Source organism: Lagenorhynchus albirostris, chromosome 2, assembly GCF_949774975.1.
Source record: "Lagenorhynchus albirostris chromosome 2, mLagAlb1.1, whole genome shotgun sequence".
Classification (NCBI taxonomy): domain Eukaryota; kingdom Metazoa; phylum Chordata; class Mammalia; order Artiodactyla; family Delphinidae; genus Lagenorhynchus; species Lagenorhynchus albirostris.
In genome coordinates this window covers 5,295,275-5,319,908 of record NC_083096.1, presented here as the reverse complement: position 1 = coordinate 5,319,908, position 24,634 = coordinate 5,295,275, and the positions used below count along the sequence as shown (strand labels likewise).

Below are 24,634 nucleotides of genomic sequence, written 5' to 3'. Positions count from 1 at the left end.
CGCATGCTAGTAGGTGGCAGAGCTGGACAGTATAGCTCCAGAGCCTGCACTATTATTCAGTTAGAAGTACCTGGTGGGCCAGTGAAGGATTAAAGTCCAGGCAGTAACACCATCATATATATTTCAGAAGACAGAATGGACAATGGACTGAAAGGAGTCAAGAGTAGAGATGGAAGCCAAAAGGAAGCTGTCCCAGGGGCCTAAGTTAGCTATGATGAGAACTTAAAGGAACACGGAAGCAGTGGAGACAGATTAGAGAAGAGTTGTTTTCACAGCAGAACTAACAAGGCTTAATGTCAACTGACTAGGCAAGCGATGGAGAATGAGAGCCCCGATGGGTCCCCGTGCCTCACCCCGGTGATGAGGGAGACAGTGGGTGGTCCCTACAAGTAACCTGTCCGAACGCAGTTCACTCCCTCAAAGGCAGGTTTCACACCAGCTCGCGCTGCTGCTCAATACAAACAAGAAGCCAATAAAGACAGAGGAGGGAAAGCTAAGGCCCAGGGCAGAATCCAGCCCATGGCTGTTTGTGTACAGTCTGCAAGCTAAGAAGAATTTTCACATTTATAAATACTAGTTGGAAAAAAAACAACAACCCTCCAAACAATTATATTTCATGACACATGAAGATGATATGAAATAGTCACACCTGTTCATTTACACATTGTCCATGGCTGTTTTCCCTTCCACAATGGCAGAGCTCAGCAGCTGTAACAGAGATCGTATGTCCTGCAAAACCTAAATATTTACTATCTGGACCTTTAGAGAAAAAGTTTGCTCAGCTTTGATTTAGAAGAGTTGCAAATCTACTCCAACTGTCAAAATAAGGAGTATGACCAAATTGTTACATAATAGTTATTAGGTTATAAGGGTCTTTGCACTGTAACATATTTAAAAATAAAAATATGAGGAAAAGTTCCTCATTCTGAAGGCTTGCAAAAGCTGGCCCCTCCGCCTAGAACCATTTTATTCTGTGGGAACCTTCTTTGGACAGGTCTCACAGCTTGTCAGTCACGTAAAGCCAAGTAAAGTGCCCCCACTTCTGTGCTTTCGTGATTCCCTGTGCATAACTCAAAGGACTGGGAACAACTTGAGGACAGGAATGATACCTTTTCTCCTTGTAGCCACAGAGCCTAGAACAATGCATAGGACATAGTAGGTACCTTATCAAGGTTGAATAAATGCATCTTGAAAAACTGACTTCTTTTTCTGCTCTCCTGGGTTTGTCAGAATAGAAAGAAGGCAGACACTCTTAGTGAGTTACCATGCTCATAAATCAGATATCCAGTGTGTGCAATTCTCTTTAAACCTTGCAAAGAGGTTCAGCTCAGCTAGGCAGCCACCTCAAACAAACTGCAGGTTCAAGTGTCAACACATCAGTGGTTTATTTGCTCATTCATTCATTTACTGTGTCATTCATTCATCATTTAGTGTACACCTTGTAGGAGGTCAAAACAGATATGTTCCTTACATTCAAAGAATTTGTTATCTGGTCAGAATATTTCTATAGGAAATAAAATGATGCGAGCAAAGAAATGGAGTTAACAGGTAGATACGAGATGTCTCGTATGCTGCATTCAAATTTGCTAAGGGAATATACATAGAGGAAAAAGTCATCAGGGAATAAAGTACTAGAAATCAGTGAAAGATTTGAGTTAGTGAGAAAACAACATATATGAAAGTTAATAAGAGGATACATGGTCAGGAACAAGATAAGGATGCCCACTCTCATTACTTTTATTCAACATAATCTTGAAAATCTTAGCCACAACAATTAGGCAAGAAAAAGAAAGAAAAGCCATCTAAATTGGAAAGTAAGAAGTAAAAACTATCACTATTTGCAGATGACATGATGCTATATATATAGAAAACCCTAAAGACACAACAAAAATACTGTTAGAACAATAAACAAATTCAATGAAGTTGCAGGATATAAAATCAATGTACACAAGTCTCCTGCATTTCTGTACACTAATAACAAACTATCGGAAAGATTCTTACTACATCAAAAAGACTAAAATACCTAGGAATAAATTTAACCAAGGAGGTGACAGGCTTGTACACTGAAAACTATAGAACACTGTTGAAAGAAATTGAAGAAGACACAAATAAATGGAAAGATATTCCTATGTTCATGGATTTGAAGAATTAACATTGTTCAAATGACTATACTACCCGAAATCTACAGATTCAATGCAATCCCTATCAAAATTCCAATGGCATTTTTCACAGAATGAAAACAAACAATCCTAAAATTTGTATGGAACCATCAAGAAAGACCTCAGGGCTTCCCTGGTGGCGCAGTGGTTGGGAGTCCGCCTGCCGATGCAGGGGACACGGGTTCGTGCCCCGGTCCGGGAGGATCCCACATGCCGCGGAGTGGGTGGGCCCGTGAGCCATGGCCGCTGAGCCTGCGCGTTTGGAGCCTGTGCTCTGCAACGGGAGGGGCCGCAGCAGTGAGAGGCCCGCATACCGCAAAAAAAAAAAAAAAAAAAAAAAAGAAAGACCTCAAATAGCCAGAGCAATCTTGAGAAAGAACAAAGCTGGAGGCATCATGCTCCCTGATTTCAAACTAGACTCAAAAGCTACAGTAATCAAAACAGTATGATATTGGCATAAAAACAGACACACAGATCAGTGGAACAGCATAGAGCCCAGAAAAAAACCCATGCACGTATAGCCAATTAATTAATGACAAAGGAGCCAAGAATATACAATGGGGAAAGAAGAGTCTCTTCAATAAATGGTGTTGGGAAAATTGAACAGCCACATGCAAAAATATGAAACTAGACCACTATCTTATACTATACACACAAAAAATAACTCAAAATGGATTAAAGACTTAAATGCAAGACCTGAAGCCATAAAACTCTTAGAAGAAAACATAGGGGGTAAGATCCTTGACATCAGTCTTGGCAATGATTTTTTTGATCCCACACCCAAAGCAAAGGCAACAACAGTAAAAATAAACAAGTGGGACTACATCAAAATAAAAAGCTTCTGCACAGCAAAGGACATCACCAACCAAATGAAATGGCAGCCTACTGAATGGGAGAAAATATTTGTAAATCATATATCTGATAAGGGGTTAATATCCAAACTATATAAAGAACCCATACAATTCAATAGCAAAAAGGAAACCATCTAATTAAAAAATGGACAGAAGAGCTGAATAGACATTTTTCCAAAGAAAACATACAGATGGCTAACAGATACATGAAACCATGCTTACATCACTAACCATCAGGGAAAGGCAAATCAAAAGCACATTGAGCAAATCACCTCACACCCGTCAGATGGCTGTTATTAAAAAGACAACAAATAACAAGTTTGGAAGGGTGTGGAGAAAAGGGAACCCTTGTTGGTGCAGCCACTATGGAAAACATTATGGAGATTTATCAAAAAATTTAAAACAGAACTACCAAATGATCCAGTACTTCCACTCCTGGGTACTTTCTGAAGAAATGAAAACACTACCTTGGAAAGACACATGTTCACAGCAGCATCATTTACAACAGCCAAGGTGAAAACAACCTAAGTGGTCATTGATGTTGTATACATATGCCATGAAATATTAATTAGCCATAAGAAAGAAAGAAATCTTGCCATTTTCAACAACATGGATGGATCCTGAGGGCATTATGCTGACTGAAATAAGTCAGAGAAAGACAAATACCATATGATCTCACTTACATGTGGCATCTGATGGAAACACAAAAACAAACTCACAGGGCTTCCCTGGTGGCGCAGTGGTTGAGAATCTGCCTGCCAATGCAGGGGGCACGGGTTCGAGCCCTGGTCTGGGAAGGTCCCACATGCCGCGGAGCAACTAGGCCCGTGAGCCACACTACTAAGCCTGCGTGTCTGGAGCCTGTGCTCCGCAACAAGAGAGGCCGCAACAATGAGAGGCCCGTGCACGGCGATGAAGAGTGGCCCCCGCTCACCGCAACTAGAGAAAGCCCTCGCACAGAAACGAAGACCCAACACAGCCAAAAATAAATAAAATTTAAAAAAAAGAAAATAAACTTGTTTAAAAAAAAACACAAATAGATACAGAGAACAGATTGGTGGTTGCCAGAGATGGGGCTGGGGGTGGTGGTGAAATGGGTGAGGGGGGTCAAAAGTTACAAACTTCCAGTTATAAAGTAAGTCCTGGGGGTGTGATGTCCAGTGGGGCGGCTGGATAAGACTGCGCTGTGTATTTGAAAGTTGTCGTGAGAGCAAATCTGAAAAGCTCCCACATAATAAGAAACAATTTTTTATTGTAATTATGTATGCTGAGAGATGTTAAGAACAACAACAAAAGAGGATACCTGGACGGAATGGCAAGAGTAGCATGGCGAGAATGTTGTTGAATAATAAGACAGCAGGCTGGATAAGGGGAGGTCACATGAAGAGAATCTTAAATGACAGAATAAGGAGCTTGGAAATCATCTGGTGACAGCAGAGGGCCGCTGAAGGTTCTGAGGCAGGAAGCAGGTAAAGCCACGTCCTGGACACCAAGTGCCTCGAGCTAACTGGCACATCTCAAGTTTGAGGTTGGTGGACCTCCAAAACTGTCATCCTTGGTCAGTGCCCAAAATAAAAACCTCATGTCTACCCGCTCTCTCTCTTTCTCAAATCACAGTAGGATAGAAAGATGTGGTAGAACACGCACGTTGCAGACAGGGAGACCTGAGTTTAAACCGTGGCTCTGTTTTAGGAGATTTTGTGACCTTGGGCAAGTTACTGGCCCTTTTGAGGCTGATATAAGGGACTTAGAGAAGGAAGTCATTCTATACAGAGGGGACAATTAACAGCAAATACCCTGAGGGAAGAGGATGTTGAAGGGTCAAGGATAACAAGGAAGCCAGGGTGACAGAAGCAAGAAGGACAGAGAGGAACGACGGAGGTTGGGAGGAGATTGGGGCAACACAGACCTTACAGGGCCTTGTGCATCATCATTGTAAGAACTTGGCTTCCAGTGAGACGAAAGGTCATCAGGGGCATAGTAACAGACAATGTTAGCATCCACTTAACAAATATTTGAAAAGTATGGCCCTGGTTGCTAAGTGGAAAATAGACTCCAGAGAAGGCAAGGGTGAAAGCAAGATCTGTTAGGGGGCTTGCAGAGTCACAGACAGGCTCGGATGGTGCCATCAGAAATGGTGAGAAGTGATCCAATCCTGAATGTATTGATACTTGGAAGGAACAGAAGACAGGATTTGTCAATGGACTGAATTTGGAATCAGGCAGACCGTGTGCATTTATAGAGAAAGGGTAGGAGAGAAACACACTTAGGGACAATCCCAAGCTTTGGGGCCTGAAATGAGAGGAGGTCATAACAGAAGTGCTGTGTCGGGAGTGATACACCAGGTACACGTGTCAAGGGAGTGGGGATAGCAAAGGGCTGGTTTTGGACAAATTAAAGATGCTCATTTGGCAGTCAAGTAGAAATATTAGATGTTGGATAAATGAGTCTACAGATTAGCGGTCCATCCCAAAGATATAAAATCGTGAGGCCTCCATGTACAGATAGTATTGAAAGCTGTGAGATGGCCTGAGATCGTTAAGGGAATGAGTGAAAGTATAAACAAGGTTCAGTGACTAAGTCTTCGTGTACTCCAAGGTTGGGAGGCTGGAGAGACACAGTGCTCCAAAGAGAAACCTGAGAAGCAGCCAGTGCCACGGGAAAAGAACCAGGAGGAAGTGCGGCTGGCAGGATAAAGCATTTCGAGAAGAAGGAGATTCAAAGCATCAGTCTGCCTAAGAGTTCAAGATGAAGACTGAGAAATAACCACTGGACTCAAAGTGTGGATGTGTTCATGACCTTGACAGGAAAAGTTTTAGTAGAGTCGTCAAAATCTGGTTGAAGCGGTTTCAGCCAATAGGTGAGGAATTGGAAACAGCTAACATAAGCAACCTTCAAAGTGATTTTTTTTTTACACTAGAAAGCACCTTTTAATTCAAGCACGATGTTTACCCGGAAAAGTATACAGAACTCAGTGAACTATCACAAAGTGGATACCTAGGTTCTTTCGAAGAGTTTTGCTTAAAAGAAATCAAAAGAAAGGAGCAGGGCCTGAACGGGTAAGTGGTATCAGCAAAAAGTCTTTGTTTCTTTAGGAGCTGGAGGTAAGAACGGCACATCTGTGTGTCAATCAGAAATGACCCAGTAGGGAGTAAAACACTGGAGATGTGGGAGAGAGAAGGCAGCTGCTAAAGCAACGTCCGTGTAGAGGGCGTCGGGCTTTTGGTGCCGGTAGAGCCCGGCCTCACTGGGCGTGCAGACCTTTCAGGCTGTAATAGGAGGGAAGGGAGCCGTGCATGAAAACACAGCGGGGTGGTGGATGCTGCAGAAGTTTCCCTCAGTGAGGCAGGAAGTAGGTTGGGGAAGGAGCAGAGCGCCAGCTCCAGAGCCCTCCTGACCAGGTGGTACCCCAGCCCAACCACTTACCACCCGTGACCTTAGGCAAATTACTCAGCGTCTGGATGCGTACATTCCCTCATCTTCAACATGTATTCATGACAACATCTACTCGGTATGATTGCTGTAGGTAGGTATGAGAGGAGGAAATAGCAAAGCACTTACAACCGGGGCCGCGGAGAATGCAGTCAGTAAATGTTCACTGCTGTTATCCATCCTGAGCGGAGGGAGGGGGTGCTCGAGAAGAAGGGAGGGATGAGATAGGCTGCAGCAAAGTGATAAAGTCAATAAGCCAGGAGGATAGAGCCAAGAGGAGCTACGGGCTTCACTGCGGTTAGTGGTCAGGAATTTGAAGACCAACCAGCAAGGTCCAGGCACAGAGCAGGCAGACTTGGGCTGGGATTGGAATTTGCCAGACAAGCACAATGAATGTAAGAGAGGTGAACAAAGGGATTATGAGGAACTGTGGAATCCAAGCTGAATAACTAAGAAAGTGAGGATATAATGAGGTGAGGGCTGGGGAAATGGGGCTGGATTAGTTGGGTTCTAGAGAAAATGCTGAGATCATAGCGAGGGAGACGCCTTTAGGACAGTGTGGCCTAAGTACGCTGGAGCTAACACGCCAGGATATTGGAAGGCTCTCCTACAAGAATCTTGAGATCATAAAGAATCATCGTAAAGTAGTAGTTTTGGAGAAGGTCTCGTGAGCCAAATGTAAAAATCTCGAGTTATCTCTCACTGTAACAAGGAGAACTCTGGGTGGGATAGTATGAAAAATGAACTTCAAGCTGTTTGTTGCTGTTTGCTTTCTTTTCGTTTGTTTTTAAGGAAGAAAGGAGAAGCAATAGTCTGGAAGCAGATATGAGACGGCGGGCGGTCCATTGTCCCACCGAGATACTCAAGGCCAGAGGAGCGGGAGAGAAGACAGCCAGTGCTGGAGAGGGTTGCATGAGGGCAGTGTTCTCGGGGGAGGGCCAGGCTCAGCGTGGGAACAGGAGGGAGTATCCAGAAGACAGGTGCTAAGGAAGGGCAGTGAGTCCACAGGGCACAGACCCTGTAAAGAGCTGCGGAGAAGGAGTGGAAGATGGTCCCAGTTAGGCGGTGTGCAAAGAAAAATGAGATAAAATACAGAGGGGGATATTTCCTAGGAGTCCTAGAACTCTTTTAAAATTACCTGTTAAATAACCTGTGTGGTTTGTTTCCCTGTGGGGACCTTGATTGGCGTCTGAGGGAACTGGGGTTAAAAGGTCATGATGGGATTGGCCCTAACAGTTTTCAAGGCAGACAGCGGTAGTACGGCTGTGAGTGCTAGGGAAGGAATGGTGAAGTTTTCCCCAAAGGAATGAGGCGCTCAGGTGCCCCGTCTTCATTCCTAAATAACGGCCAAGTAAAGGCTGAGCAGAATGATGTCCCCGGAGCACGGGGAGTGTAAAGGCCTCCTCTGCATCCCCCCAGGTGGTGTGATGGGGCCAGGCATTCACTGGGTCCTCCCATCAGGGCCTGGACTAAGGTGAGGCACGTAAAGTACAACACTAGAGGCGGGGGCCAAAAAACTCAGTCATCAAGTATTTTAATGCAAAATTTTTTAAAAATCAAAGTTAATGCAGAAAAATCACGATGAACAAAACGTTAAAAGTTTAAAAAAGAACGAGATCACAGTGACTGCAGAATTCAGCCCTGCGCTACGTTTGCTCCATCTTCCACTAAGCAAATTGGTAAATGAAAAGTACAAGTAAATTCAAGCTTATCGATAGTAATTTACTAAACCAAAAGAAACAGAAAATATGCCCTGCATAGCTATACTTTCATTAAAGATTTTATTAACAAGACTCACCAGTTTTCTTCTTCAGCTTTAATTTCTCTCTGTTGCTAATACGTTTCGAGGTGGAGGTTATCACTTTCTTTGTGTTTTTAACAGTTGATGTTTTGGACTCCACAGGAGAATAATGGATCCTTTTGATTTCTTGTACTTCTGTGTATTCTGTAACTGTAACCTTCAAATTTGCATCTTCTGTGTTTCCCTCACTCCTTCTTTTACGAGCAACTAAAGCTACCTTTGAGGGAGGAGTTATCACATTTTTACAACTCTTAGGTCTACTCAGTATTAAATCTCTAGCTGGAAGAAAAGAATGAAAATCACCTTTCTCTTTGTGATCATCTGTTTCTTTTTCACACTCACCCACTACAATACTGAGACATCTTTTTGCCTTCGGTTTATCAGCCTCCGTTTGGTTTTCTCTGGCACAAGTGGGCTTTCTTTTAGTAACAGTGGCAGAAAGTATTGGGCGTCTCTTAAGAGGTTTATCGTGGCTGTGACTAGAAATATCCTGAACTGCAGAAAATTTAGGCTGGTTCCGTTTCTTAAAAGTATAACAACTTGACTTCATTTCTAAAGCTTTGGATTCTTCAAAAGTAGCTTTTGGAGATTTTGAACCCTGACATTCAGGAATACAAGGTAAAACTTCATTTTTTCTCTCATCCTGAGAAGGTTGTGAGGCCTGAGAATTTACATTTGATAATGGTGACAATTTACATGTTTGCTGAGATACACATATGTATGCCATATTATCTTTTAAAAATTGATTTGGGGATAGAATTGGATTAATTGACTCTGATTCTAGATCCTGATTTAGTCCATAATTATCATTTATGAAAGAATCTGGACTTAAAATTGTCCGATAAATTTCACATACACTTTTTGACTCCAAAATCACAGGCCTTGAATTACCTTTCACACACATACCTGGTGAAAGACACATCACTAATTCTCGTTCATTATTAGCTGCACGGCTGTTATTCACAAAGGACTCCGGACTTAGAAAATTTCCTTGGCTTTGTGTGATGTTCAACGTTGAAGAATAGTTTGGGGTAAGAGTAAGTTTACTGTTCTCTTCAATTTGGCCACTAAGATTATTTATGGAGTCAAAGGAAGTTTCAGTTATGACTGTCTCATTAAAATGAAAATCGTTTACAATGTTGGCACCTTCTACTTTTAATACTTCCCCATTTTCAGATGCAGGAAGGGATGTGTAGGTAGTAGACTGATGGACAGAAACTGGCAAGCAGGTCTCCCCACGGCACTCTTGGAAAGTGGGACTGATAGGTGATATGGGTATTTTATTTTCTTCAAGGATTAAAGAATTGTTTTCTGTTGGGGAACAGCTTTCGTTCGTAGCCAGATTCTCACATGCTTGTAGTGGGCTCCTAACTCTGTCAAATTTTGAGGAAACATTAAATGTTTTATTTACATTTTGAATATTTGAAATCTTCTGGTTATGACCTGAAGAGGCTGATACTTTCTTTTTATTAATGGTATCCCAAAGACTCCTCTGCAAAAATAAGAAAACATACAGATTAAGTTGATAACTATTGAATAGTACCTTTAAGCAAAATTATGTATGCTACCTCAAGACTGTTAACAAAATAATTTTTACATATTATTATTTTCCTAGAGTAAATTACAGAATGATGAAAACTTAGTACCTTTTTCTTTTTCGGCTCTTCTGCATTTCCTAGTAATATAGCTTGGTGTTTCAGAACATCATTTACAAGAAATGTCACGATCTCTCTTACTCGGCCTCCTTTTAACGGTGTCCAGGTAATAGAAATAACAATTTTTTCTTTAGGCTATAATCAAAAGAATACATTTTAAATGACTATAACAGTAGTGATGTATAATAACCAAAATATATTATATGCAACTTAGAATACAGTAGATGATTAATAATTGTTACTCACCAACACTCTATACCCTAAAAACATTTAGAAATCAAATATATTTTCCTACCCTATCTCATTTCATTATAAGGAAAAAAGTTACTAGCAATAACAAGCTTCACAACAAAATAAAATTATAATAATCACTCAGTGGTTTTTAAAAATTTAATCACATATTTCCACTTCTTTAGAATATGTACAGAACCTCTGTACATATATAATGTACAATATAATGTACAAATATAATGACCTTACATTAGAAAGAATTTTTCAAAAAGCAATGTAAAGATGATCAGCTAAATTCCTTGCTCTCCACTTCTCTAAAGTCCATATTATCATTATTGATATTTGTTAAATACTTTGTTCCAGGCATAGTTTCAGGTATCTAATATAACTAGTCAAATCCTCACATCCCTAGGAAGCAGATACTGTGATGATGCACGTTTTACAGATGAAGTAATCAAGGTCCAGAATGCTTTAAGTATTTTGCCAAAGTCATACCGCTAGTAATTAGAACCCAGGCAGCCTGAGTCCAGAGTTTAAACCTTAACATCTACACCCTACAGCCTGGCAGGAATTTGCAAAATGCAAAACCCTCACATGACAAAACAAATTCTGTCTTTGTTGTTTTTCAGGGGAAAAAAAAGACAAGTTTTGTTTGTATGTATGTATGCATGTATTTAGACAAATTAAAATAGAAGTTTTACTGCAGAAGTTGTATTACGGTAATGCCGGAAGGGAGGAGAGATGGTAGACCAACTACCAACATTAGGACCCACGATCACACAACCCGAAAGACAAGAAGTGGTAGAGCTGAACTGGTATCAGCCTCACAGAGGAGGTCAGACCTTTACAGCTTTTCCCCTGGACAGAAAAAGCAATTCTCCTGTCCTCTTCACAGTACCTGGGCTTCTCAGAACTCATACTCCTAGAGTTTAGTTATACAGGTGCCTGTTTTTAGTACCAAGCTTGCCTGCCATATAATAGAAGTCCTTACTTTGATATCTGTCTTTTATTCCCTTCCCTATGCTTGGCCATGGGCCCAGTAGAAGCATACTCCAGTTTCATGATACTGAATGAATATCTTTGGATCTTTCTTGTTGAATTATGCTAACTCAGTTAAGTGACCAGCTACAGCAAAAACAACAAGAATAAAATCATAAGAAAAACTCTGGTGAAGGCTAGCCTCCCCCTTGTCTGGCCTTGCAGAATTCCTGAGCTTCTCAACAACTTAGTATCCATAATTAGGTGAGTGTCCGAGACTCACTTTCAGAGCTCTGAAGACCTCAGTAGATGGATAAACTGGAAAAATCTCAGTCCCAGAGACCACACACACCATCTTCAACCCACCTGTTGTTATCCTAGGTCAGATCAGACTCACACAACTCTAATAAAAGGAAGGGGGATTATAAGCAAAGGTTAGGGTTGGAAGATCCCCCGAATTTAGAGCTTAAATGGGCTTTGTCTCATTTCACTAAATATCAACTCATCACTTTGTTAAATTAATGTTTAACAGCACATCTGTGGTAGGCTAGATCATTTTGGTTCCAGGCTAGGATGTTTCTGGTTCTGTGATGTGTGCTCCCCATATAGAAATCATTAGGTCAGTGAACGTTCTTCCTTTTTTTGTCATATACAGACATACCTTGTTTTATTTTTCTTTATTTCGCTTCATAGATACTGCATTTTTTTTTTTTTTTAACAAATTGAAGGTTTGTGGCAACCCTTCATTGAGCAAGTCTACTGGTGCCATTTTTCCCACAGCATTTGCTCACTTTGTATCTCTGTGTCACATTTTGGTAATTCTTGCAATATTTCAAACTTTTTCATTATAATATTTGTTCTGGTGCTCTGGGATCTTTGATGTTAGTATTGTAATCGTTTGGGGTCCAGGAACTGAGCCCATAGAAGACAGCAGCCTTCACTGAGAAATGCTGTGTGTGTTCTGACTGCTCCACTGACCAGCTGTTCCCCCACGTCTCTCCCTCTCCCTCGGCCTCACTGTTCCCTGGTTCCCTGAGACACAACAACATTGAAATTAGGCCAATGAACAACCCTTCGACGGTCTCTAAGTGTTCAAGTGAAAGAAAGAGTCGCATGTTTCTCACTTTGAATCAAAAGCTAGAAATGATTAAGCTGAGTGAGGAAGGCACGTCGGAAGCGTTGACAGGAGGAAAGGTGGGCCTCCTGTGTCCAGCTGTGAATGAAAAGGAAACGTTCTTAAAGGTGATGACCTATTTAAGATCATTTAAAACTCAAAATGGAGCAACTGTTGTTCAGGCATCCAAAATGGAACCTGGTGGCCATTGTGGATGTGGTTTTAGACACATTCCTGCATCAGTAAGAACGTGAATTTTCTGAACAGTATCAGACTTAAGGATACTGAGGTAGGAGATAGACGGGCCCTTGGGCTGGACAGCTGGTGTTTGTCAAGCGGAGGAAAATCTGTTCTCCCTGGACACTCCAAGGACAAAGTTAATGGCAGGAGCTGAGCTCTGCTGGAGTAACAAGATAAGATGACCACTCCTGACTCCTTGGGGGTCAAAAAGGAGGGGGCACCACCCCATAATAGGTGATGCCAAGCCTCTCACAGCCCCTGTGATGGAACCCATCTTGGAAAAAAGATGCACACACATGTTGGGGAGGGTCCTAGAACAGGTCATTTGTGGGAAAAGAAGTGAGATAATTGGCCAAAGGTGAACAAAGACCCGGAAGGACTGTCCCTTATAAAGGGTTTAAATCGCCTCTTCACTGCACTCCTCTTCGTTAGGAAGGACACCCACACCCTTTCTCCCCAGGTGTGTATTGCTTCAGTCTTAAATAAACAAACTGCTTCTCTGTGTGCTCTCCCACTTGTTGTGCTGTGTCTCTAATAATAAACGTTGTACCTGTTTTTACAGTTTTTGCCTCCTTGAAACATTCTCGCTTTCAAACGGGGGTAAGAGCCAGGGCCACTCTGCTTCTAGTCTCTGGCCCCTGGTGGTCTGGCAGCTAGGATTCCTGGTTTTCATCCAGGTTACCCAGGTTCAATTCCTGGGCAGGGAACTAAGATCTCGCTTCAAGCCACGGCTCACTTCTGTCTCTCTGAAATCACTACTACCAGCCGTTCTCAAAACAGTATCTGCTAGAACTGCCAGCTGCAACATTATGGTCTCAAGGCCTCCCCTTGTAACTCTGCAACCCTTTTGGACCCCAACAAATCCTGGCTTAACAAGCACCCTTACTTCTTGCCAGCTCCAATCCTAATCCTTGATGAACAACTTATGTCACCTTCCTGTTTTTTGCCTTAATAAGCTTTCCTCATTTTGTAGTCTGATGGAACACAATTCAAGTACTTTTTGGATCTGTGTCTCCTGGAGTCCTAACAAACCCAAATAAACACCTCTTTATTTCAATCAGTTCTTGGAATTCTTGGTTAACAAAGGAAATTAAAAGTGCTACTCCAGTGAACACAAGAATGATAAGAAAGCAAAACAGCCTTATTGCTGACATGGAGAAAGTATTAATGGTCCGGATAGAAGACCAAACCAGCCACAACATTCGCTTAAGCCAAAGCCTCATCCAGAGTTAAGATCCTAACTCTCTGCAATTCTATGAAGGCTGAGAGAATTAAAGAAACTGTAGAAGAGTTTGAAGCTGGCAGAGCTTGGTTCATGAGGTTTAAGGAAAGAAGTCATCTTCACAACATTAAAAGTGCAAGGTGAAGCACTAAGTGCTGATGTAGAAGCTGCAGCAAGTTATCCAGGAGATCTCCTAAGATAATTAATGAAGGTGATTGCACTAAACAAGAGGTTTTCAGTGTAGAGGAAACAGCCTTCTACAGGATGAAGATGCAATCTAGGACTTTCATAGCTGGAGAGGAAAAGTCAATGCCTGGCTTCAAAGCTTCAAATGACAGGCTGACTCTCTCCTTAGGGACTAATGCAACTGGTGACTTCAAGTTGAAGTTAATGCTCGCTTACTATTCTGAAAGTCCTACGGCCCTTAAGAATTATGCTGAATCTACTCTGCCTGTGTTCTGTAAATGGAACAACTAAATCTGGATGATGGCACATGTCTTTACAACATGGTTTACCAATATTTCAAGCCCACTGTTGAGACATACTGCTCAGAAAAAAAGACTAAATTCCTTTCAAAATATTATTGCTCACTGACAATGCACCTGATCACCCAAGAGCTCTGATGTAGCAGTGAGATTAATGTTATTTTCATGCCTGCTAGAACAACATCTATTCTGCAGCCCATAGATCAAGGAGTAATTTCGACTTTCAAATCTTATTAAGAAATACATTTCATAAGGCTATAGTTGCCATAGATAGTGATTCCTCGGATGGATCTGGGAAAAGTAAATTGAAAACCTTCTGAAAGGGATTCAGCATTCTGGATGCCATTAAGAACATTCATGATTCATGGGAAGAGGTCAAAATATCAACATTAACAGGAGTCTGGAAGAAGTTGATTCTAGTCCTCATGAATGACTTTGAGGGTTTCAGTTACTTCCTGGAAGTAACTGAAGATATGGTAGAAATAGCAAGAGAACTAGAATTGTAATAGGGAAGACTCTGACTCCATATTAGATCTGTTTCTTTTACTTTAAACTTTGTACTCTATTGCTTTTGCTACAAGTTAAGAATGTTGCCTATAGCCTGAAATATACAGGATAGCCCATTCTCAAGGCTCTGACCTTTAAAGGCATAACACTTTTCCATTCATACAGAGATTCAAAAGCTGCAGAACAGAGAATAACATTTGTCTTGTTGGAGGTTTATAGGAACATCATGACCTGACCTACAGGGACAGCTGCGAGAGCAAAGGATTCTGACACCAAGAAGTCTGCAACAACTAACAAGAGACCCTCCCCTTTTAATATAAAAGAAGCCTGAATTCTAACTCAGGTAAGATGGTTCTTTGGAACACTAGTCCGCCATCTTCTTGGTCAGCTGGCTTTCCAAATAAAGTCACTATTCCTTGCCCTAACGACTTGTCTCTAGATTTATTGTCCCGTTGTGTGGTGAGTAGTACGAGCTTGGACTCGGACAACAGATTTAAAAGTGGTGCTTGCAGATGTGACTGAATTGCTGCAATTTCATGATAAAACTTGAATGGATGAGAAGTTGCTTCTTATGGATGAACAAAGAGAATGGTTTCTTGAGATGGAATCTACTCCTGGTGAAGATGCTGTGAAGATTACCGAAATGACAACAAAGGATTTAGAATATTACATAAACTTAGTTGATAAAAAAAGGCAGGGTTTGAGAGGATTGACTTTAATTTTGAAAGACGTTCTACTGTGGTTAAAATGCTATCAAACAGCACCGCAGGCTACAGAGAAATTGTTCATGAAAAGAAGAGTCAATCAATGCAGCAAACTTCACTGTTGTCTTGTTTGAAGAAATTGCCACGGCGACCCCACCCTTCAGCAGCCACCACCCTTATCAGTCAGCAGCATCAACATCCAGGCAAACCCTCCAATGAGCAAAAAGATTACAGTTTACTGAAGGCTCAGATTGTTAGCATCTTTTAGTAGTAGTCTTTTTAACTTAAGATATGTATATTGTCTTTTTAGACATGATGCTATTGTACACTTAATAATTACAGTATAGTATAAACATAACTTTTATATGCACTGGGAAACCAAAACATTCTTGTGACTCGCTTTACTGTGATTTTCACTCTATTGCAGTGGTCTGAAACTGAACCCACAATATCTCCAAGGTCTGCCTGTACAACTGACTTAATGGGCATATCTATCAAATTTTGTTCTTATTGAGATTCAAATGAAATTATCTGTTTAGGATAAATTCAAGAGTGTGAACTCTTACTACTTGCTTCTCAATTTATATATATAGAAAATTTTAAAAGGGGGTGTCCCTTCTAAAAGGTTACTGTTATTTAACAAATAGTTATTGAGTGCCTAATGGCATACATAGTGCCTGACACAGGTTAGGCATACATTAAATATTTAAGTGACAAAATTATTGAATGAATGAAAAGTAGACATGGTCTCTGGCCTCATTGACACTATATTCTTCTCAATAAAAGAAATTACACAATCTAAGTGAAAAGATAAATACAAAAATACAAGTCCCCAATACTGTTATCAATAAAACAAAAAAAGGTTTGAGAGAGCCAGAGTGAAGGGACCTATAATCTCTAACTGGGTGATCAGAGAGTATACTACTAATTTTTAAGCTAAGACAAAGTACATGAATGAGCTGGACAGACAGAGCTAAGGGAGGAGCAATTCAGCAGAACGTGCCAGCATGTACACAGCCCTGAAACAAGAAACTGCTTAGTGTATCCCTAGAAACAAATAGAGGACCAGTGTGGCTTCATGTTAGTGGGAAGGCAAATGACCTGCGATACATGAGGTTGGAGAGAGAAGCAGAGGACTATGGTATATACGTAATCTCTTTAACAGATTTGAACATTATAAACAGCATTACTTAGGTGTACATTTTGTGGCTGCAGAGGCTTTGTTTTGTTTTGTTTGTTTGCCTATTTTCTTTAAGGCATACCAAAATGAAGTGCTAGTCTTTTTAATCCTTAACTGAAAGGTTAATCAGCTAACTCAGGAGGAGAGCACATTGGGAAGAAGATGCTCAGAGCGCTCATCCCCTTTTCCTTTTCCATGCCCCCTCCTCCATCCACCTTCCCATGAGGAAGCCCTTCGTTAATCTGTAACAATCCATAGACTGAGACAGTGAGAGCGACTCAGTTTTGAAAAATATGTCAAGGGATTTATAACTGATACCTGCTTTTCAGACTGCAGTGATAGTCTAGCTATAAAACTTCAGCTTTTATGGAGACAAATACCCTCAGAGGTCTAAAAACAGAAATAAAACATAAAGCATTTTACCTTTTCCCTTTTGTAAATCTTTATTTGGTCTCCCCCACCCCCCAACTCCACCCTTTAAAAAAATTTCTTAGGTAACCAAACAAATGAGGGAACAGATCTGTTATATTACTTTCTTTTAAATATGCCTCTATTACCTTCAGTAATGGCATTCTTGGATATGCATCACTGTTAATTTTTTGAACAGAAGCATTGCCATGTGTCTGAGATAAGAATCTTACTATTTTATCTAGATTCTGAAAGACAGCAGAAAGTCAGAATTACAATTAAAAAAGTGGGCTGCATCTCCCTCCTTTGGGAAAAGATTAAAAAAATATTGTCAATCAATAAACAAGATGATCTCTCATAATTCCATCTAGTTCTAAGATTCTGTGGTCTTTGTTTACAAACTTTTTATTAGTGACAAATCAGAAAATGGTAGTTGCAGCCAGTGACAACTGAAGCTGCCTTGTTATTAAATGGATCTGGCCCGCCCCCTTGTGGCCATAAGTGCAATGACCATGACTGTTTGAGAAGCCTGCCTGTGAAGGAGGGAAGAGTCAGGTTTGGGGCTGCCTTGCCAGTCAGTTCATCCAAGTCTCCCAGTCACATCAAATTAGAATCAAACTCATTGCACAATAGACGCGTGGCTTATTTTCTTGAAGAAGTGCGAGCTGCCTCATGTTGGCCTCTACTCGTTTGCAGAGCAAAAGCTCCTATTTCCAGAACTGGCACCAATGAGTCTGTTAAACCATCCAGTTGAGTTGTTCATAACCCTGGATACAGAGATCATTTGAGGGGTTTGTAAAAAGTAAAAATGCCCCGACCCTCCTCTATGTCCTCCCCAGGAGTGATGCTGTAGCGGGGTCCTGGTACCGGTGGTTATTTTAAAGCTCACCACTGAGGTACCGTGCAGTCAGGATGGAAACACCACGTAGCTTAATCCCATTCAGTAGGATGGCTGGTGATTTTAACTGAATGTCATTATGAAGACTCAGACCCAAATGACAAACCCCCTACATTAGAGCAGTCCTATGCAGATTCTAACACACCAGTATTATTGAAGTTTTAAAAAGAATGACTAGGAGATTAAAAGAAACTGAAAATAACATTTAAAAGTTTTCCTTGGATTGGCCCCAGTAAATCTGCTCTACAAAAATATCCCAAATGACAGTCTTCTGGTCCTCACTCCTTATTAGGCCTAGATACATTGTACTGTAGACCTATTTTTATACTAATTGTGAATTTCTGTCACTATTTGGCAAGTATAACACTTTACCTAGTGGTTCGTTAGATGCCATCTGCGTACATCGAGTTTTCTGCATTTACCCCCAGAAATTCATGTTAGTAAGTGTGGAGTGGTGAGTAGAAATCTCCCTCACTTAACAAGCAATCCAGACAAATCTGACGCACGTGGTTGAGGCATCTCAGAGAAACGCTGCTTAGTCATACCGTGACATGCTAATTCACTGAAGGTGTGGGGTGTGTTGTAGTTAAGGGATGTTCTAATATTTATTTTCTACTACAGTGCTTTCCAAAATGTGGTCCCTGGACCAGTAGCAGAGGCATCACCTGGGAACTTCTTAGAAATGCAAGTTCTAGTCCTATTCTACACATATGGAATCAGAAACTCTGAAGGTGGGGACCCAAAAGTATTTTAACCAGCCCTCCAGGTGATTCTGATGCATTCTTAAATGTGAGAACCACCGGTCTCCTCAAAACATCCCAACCTCCTTGATAGCTGTTTGATGTAGCTTCTTCTTGTTCTTAGAATTTTCCCCTCAACCTCCTAACATATGTCTTTAGGGAAGAACCATGTCTCACGTCTATAAATCAATATAAGGGACAGTGCATGGGATTTAAAATTATAAGACCTGGATGGGAATCCCAGCTCTGTCAATTGCTATGAATAAAACCATGCGTAAATATTTCCACCCTCTGAGCATATTTCCTCATTAAAAATTAGGAAGAGAACATTTATTCAGGACACAGAGTCCAGACTTTTGCTTGAAGCTTTCTCTCATTTGAGCACCATGCACAACTGCAGCTGGCATTACTTCCAACCAATGGATGAGAAAATAGACACGGAAGACTCAGAAGAGTGAACTGAGCTGCCTACCCTGATCCATTGGACACAAACCCTTTGACAGTGTTGCCTTATCTACAAATGTGGATAAGGACTCCATGAGTTTGATGTAAGAATTAAATAAGGCAACAGAGTTTAAAAGAATTTGTAAAAGGTAAACATTATGTTTGTATGTATTATCTTAGTGGCTTGGTGGGTTAAGTGGAATCAGCACACTCAGACCTGAAGCTGAGGGAAATCAACAGCTAATAAAAGACAAGTTTTGTTTTAAAGCAGAAACCATAAAACATCATAAAACAGATGGTTTAAAATATAAGAACAGTTAACTTTTACAGTATAAAAAGTATAATTCTAAAAAAACAAAACCCAAAAACTTTAGTTCCACAAAACAAAAAAGAACAAGTAGAAGCATTATGTAGATAGAAAAATGTATATATCTTTTCACGAAAAGAAAAGCAAACATTTATAAACTAGAGAGAAGGGGCAGGTTCTTAAGTGTAGCTGAACCACTGCTTAGCACAAGTCAACAGACCTCAGATTAAAGCCTCTTCTCACTGCCTTAGGAAGCGGTTATTTACATAAGGAGTGAGACTCCCTCAGCTAATTTTTGTTTTCTTTTCACCCTTTCAGAGATTCTAATCAATGGAAAGTCCACAGAAATCAAAATAAGAAAGTAAATTCTCTAGATTTTGGTGACAGGAATGGGAGCATTACTCTGGCCAATGCAATGAAGAAAAGCTACCCACGAAGTTCTTGAAACAACATAAAATTAAATTTGAATCACCGTTAAAACTACACTACAGCAAACAAACAAAAATAAGATTAAAATAATAAGGTGTTCATACTGGTTGAAAACAACACTGAGGAAGTGTTTTTGGTTTTGTTGCTATAGACGTTTGGCCAAAACAAAGCTCACCGGAATAGTAGTTACCCTGACCCTGTGGAATCAGTTTCCCTATGGAAACTGAAGTGGATATTTAAGATGACTGATGGAAAGCAATTAAAAAACCCTGCTCTAACCAAAGTACTCCTGGCAGTTTTAAATACAGACAGATGGATAGATGGATGGATGGAGAGACAGATGAAAGATAAGAATATTGATTTTAAAAGTGCCATCCATTACTCTAGAACCGCAAGTCTTCTCGAGGCCTGAAGTCTATGAAAAACGCTTCTCTGCAACAGAAAACTAGGAAAGGGCGTCTAAGGATGCTCCGCGCAGGCGCGTGGACGCGATGTCACCGCCCGAGTCCCCGATGACCAGGCTCCTCTGCCCCGGGGACCAAGGCTCACCCAGCGTTAGAGGGAAGGACCTGGCTTTATCTCCAGGCCTCAGGTCCGCTGCTGCTCGTTCCGAGGCCCCTCCCGGAGCGCGGCGGGGAGACCGCGGAGGGTCCACTCCCCTCCTACCTGCAGCACGAAGGCGCTCGGCCAGACGGTGAAGCCGCACTCGGCGGCCGGGCCACGGGACAGCCTCACGGTGGTCGCCTCCTCGTTGGGGTTGTCCAGGGCCAGGGGCAGCGTCCGCGAGGCTCCCAGGCGCACGTCGCCGAAGCAGAGGAAGGGCGACCTGCAGAAGTGGCTGAGGGACAGGACCGGCGGGGAGGCCGCCTCCTCCTCGGCCCGGGAGCCCCGCGGCCTCGGTTCCGGGGGGCTCCGTTCCCAGCGGTCGCGCCCCCGACGCCTGGTCGCCATGGCGGCCTCTGGGCCCAACGGGCTGCTCCGAGCCGCCGTGCAGGAACGCCCACCGTGGCCTCTCGGGAAGCTGGCGGAATTGGAGCGAATTCGCCCCCCTTCTCTTGCGATCGCCGGGACCCGGTAAATAAGCCGGACACACAGACTCGCAAACTGGAAACAGGAGCAAACAGCGCAGGTTCTTTGCTCTGTTTAAACTTCCCGCCGCCACCAATGGGGGAGCCCGGACCCGCCCACCTCCCCGCGGGGCCAATCATCGGGCAGCAGTCCCGGCCAATGAGGAGAGGGCGCCTTATTTAAACGTGATGACGGCGGCGCCTGGCTCTGCGCGCGGAGGCGACAGTGGATTCGAGGTCTCTGTGGCCCCTGAGGCCCGGGGCTCAGACTCGGAATTCGCCTTTCGGTTTTGTGAACAGGCTGCTTGAAAGAAAGAGTCACAGCACTTCCACCGTAAATGCAGCAGTCATTGCCTTGCTGGGACAGTGATTTCCCTCCCCCAGTATACCCGCCCAGGGTCACAACCCTGAGCTCCCCGCAGAGGCTTCCTGGGCCCAAATGGGAGAAAATGAGGAAAATTAAATGTATAGTTAGTGTGAACGTGCTGATGTCTGTGCCTGACCCCAGCAGGGGCTCAGTGATACAGGGAGCAAAACTAGGTAAACAAACAAAACCTGAGATTCCCAGAAATTCGTAAGTGATGGTCTTGACTGGCATTGCCCTTGACAAATAACTTCTCGGTTTTCATTTTAATTGTAGACATCTGATAATAATGGTTATCGCTTACATGTTACTCTTTGCCAGGCATTGTTTTAAGCCCTGCACATATTTATCTCAACCTTCATTTCAACCCTGTGAGGGAGGTGCCATGATTCGTGCTTCACAGATGAGCGAGGCCGGCGTCCAGCCAGCCAGGAAGTGGCAAAGCCAAGAGACGGACACAGGCAGCTCGGCTGGTCTTGCTCTCACCCCTGCACCTACTGCCTCTAAAGACAGGAGGAGACTTTAAAAAATAACGTGTGGATGTGTGTACGCGTGCATGAAATATATCAGGAAGAGACTTTAAAAAATAAATTGTAGATGTGTGTACGCGTGCATGAAATATATCAAAAGAAATCTCCCTGGGTGGAAAACCAAAATGAGGAAGGTGGGATCTGAAATTATATATTCACTGACACCCATTTTGACCTGATGTTGAACCCGGTTATCTTAACGATACTGAATCAAAAGTGTTCATGGAGGTTTCTTAAAATCCTAATTTAGGACTGATGCACAATGAGACCACTACTCCATAATTTTTTAGCAAAACGTTAATGTGAACGACAATAACCTTCATATACACTTAATTTATATTATTTCATACTGTGAATGTTGTTCATCAAATTAACATTACACATATAAGCCCTTAAGCTTAAGTCACTGAAATGTTTGTTTCAACCCTTTTTAACATGATAGTAACACATCTTGTTTATCTATGCTCTCCCCTCACAGCTTCTCTTCATAAAGCAATGCTGTTGACGCACAATTTTAGAAAATCCAGAATGAACTGTATGGATTATTTTTTATTTGCCCTCCACTTCCATCCTCCACCCTTTTCCAGCCTGCTCTTTGCTGTGGGATGCTGGCCTGTGTTCTGTATTTGCTACATCCATAGTTTTTTTACTCTGTAGCTTCTGTTTTACTCAAAGAGAGAGGTAAGGGTACTTCCCCCATTCCTGCCCCCCCTTGGGCTGGATCCATCTCAACATTAAAATCACAAGTAGCTGGAGAGATGCCCTCTCCTCATGGGTCTCTGGGGATCTGGGTGTGGGGATACCATGGTGTTACTAGTCCCAGGATATGGCACTATTGCTTGTTTCCCTGCATCCCTGTCACATCTTTGCAAATGGTCCCTTTATTAAACTTCCTTGAATTCCACTAAATTGGAGAGGGCCAACTATTTCCTTAGTGTCCCTGGCTGATGCAATAGTGGCCTTAGGAAATTGCCTCTTAAGATCGAATTCTGAATTGAGTTGCTCCTATCTGAGGAGCACAGGGATAAACTCCTGCTAGCGAGAAACATCATGATAATCCACGGGATGCGGTAGCATCCTGAGTCCTCGAATCATCCATCTGTGGCGGCAGCATGAGATGAAGTGCATACGAAGGGCAATGTATTCAAAGAGCAGGTGGCCGGGGCACACAGTGGCTATGCCAACACTTTATAAATGATTATAAAGCTTAGAGTGTCACCTGGTTTCACCTGACCACCCTGGAGAGCATACATACGGAAAAAGAAAATGAAACTCTGTGAACATCCAAGGGTACCACTAAGAACATATCTTGAGAACAAGAATGTGTGGACGGAAGGCCTGAAGAAGCCCCTCACTTCCTGTGGTCTCAGGGAACACACGGCCAAGGACTAATCCCGAGGCTGCTGGTAAATGTGGCAACACTGATGAAATGCTCGACCCTACCAGCCCTCCTAGCTAAGGGGAGGGAGGGGGACCCTGGGAAGGAGTACGGTATTTGGGCAAAATTTTAAAGGCTGAGAGCTTGTATTTCTCCCTATTCCCACAAACCTCCCTCACCAGCAGAGGCAGCCCCTCCACCGGTCCGTTATATTGATGACATTTGCTAATTAAATCTGATGAGCAAGAAACAGCTGTCAGGAGCTGGGAGGGTCTGAGACTTACCCCGCTGAAGCTTTACTGGAACACAGAGACACCCATTCCTTTACATGTTATCTATGGCCGCTTTCACACTACAAAGGTGGAGTCGAATAGTTCCAGGAGAAATCATATTGCCTGCAAAGCCTGTACTACTTAGTATCTGGCCCTTTACAAAGAAGTTTGCTGACCTGGGATCTAATCCAAGGAACCAAACAACTGGATGTGACAAGCAACATTCCATTATCAAGTCAAAGTGGTGAACACCAGCCCAGGGCTGAGCAGGCCCCAAGTTCACAAGCTGCACAGACGACTCGGGTCCTGTAATATCTCCTCCTCCTACACTGTCTCTTCTCAGTCTGTACCTCGGGGAAATCGGGGATCTCCTTGACCATTTCATAAAGGAAGACAAAGCCTGGTTTATGGACAGATGTGTATGGTAGGCCAGATGTGAGCAGAGCTGCGCTATAGCCTCCCCTCAGGGTAGATGAGAACACTCAGGGAGCAGAAGTTTGGATGGTACATCTAGTCCACTTCAAAGGGGAGAAGACACATCTCTGCTCTCTGCTGACTCAAGGGCACAGTCAACAGGTTGGGCAGCGGGTCAAGGGTTTGGAAAAAGCAAAATGAAAACTTGGTGACAAGTTAAGTCTGGGGAGGAGAGGTTTGTAAAAGGACATCTCAAAATAGGGACGGGGGGACTTCCCTGGTGGCGCAATGGTTAGAAATCCGCCTGCCATTGCAGGGGACATGGGTTTGAGCCCTAGTCGGGGAAGATCCCACATGCTGCGTAGCAACTAAATCCGTGCGCCACAACTGCTGAGCCTGTGCTCTGGAGCCCGTGAGCCACAACTACTGAGCCCATGTGTCACAACTACTGAAGCCTGCACACCTAGAGCCCGTGCTATGCAACAAGAGAAGCCACCACAGTAAGGAGCCCGCGCACCACAACAAAGACCCAACGCAGCCAAAAATAAATTAATTAATTTAAAAGAAAAATAGGGACAGGAAGTTAAGAAATTTGTGTCCCTAGTAAATGCCATCAGAGAATATCCAAGGTAAAGGAAGAGCTCAAAAATCAGGCAAACAAGACAACGTGTCCTGCTTAGGTGTTAGAACCTCTTTCCTCAGAGACCCCATTCCTCCTTGGTGAACCCATGTATACAATGGCCATAGCCGCAGATATGGGGGCTATGAAAGAGCTTAAACAGTCTCCGTCCTTCCAAGGCTGATTGGATGTGCCACCGCTGAGA

At 42.6% G+C, this 24,634-nt stretch overlaps 1 protein-coding gene across 1 annotated transcript in view; it reads right to left on the bottom strand.

Annotated features, from left to right (window-relative positions):
• Positions 1–20,736, bottom strand: part of ASPM (assembly factor for spindle microtubules) — a 67,858-nt gene extending 47,122 nt beyond the window's left edge. The window contains 3 exon segments of the mRNA XM_060142016.1: positions 8,232–9,735; positions 9,890–10,033; positions 20,452–20,736. Of these exon segments, the coding sequence (XP_059997999.1) occupies positions 8,232–9,735; positions 9,890–10,033; positions 20,452–20,736 (1,933 nt within the window).
• Between the last annotated feature and the right edge of the window lie 3,898 nt (positions 20,737–24,634).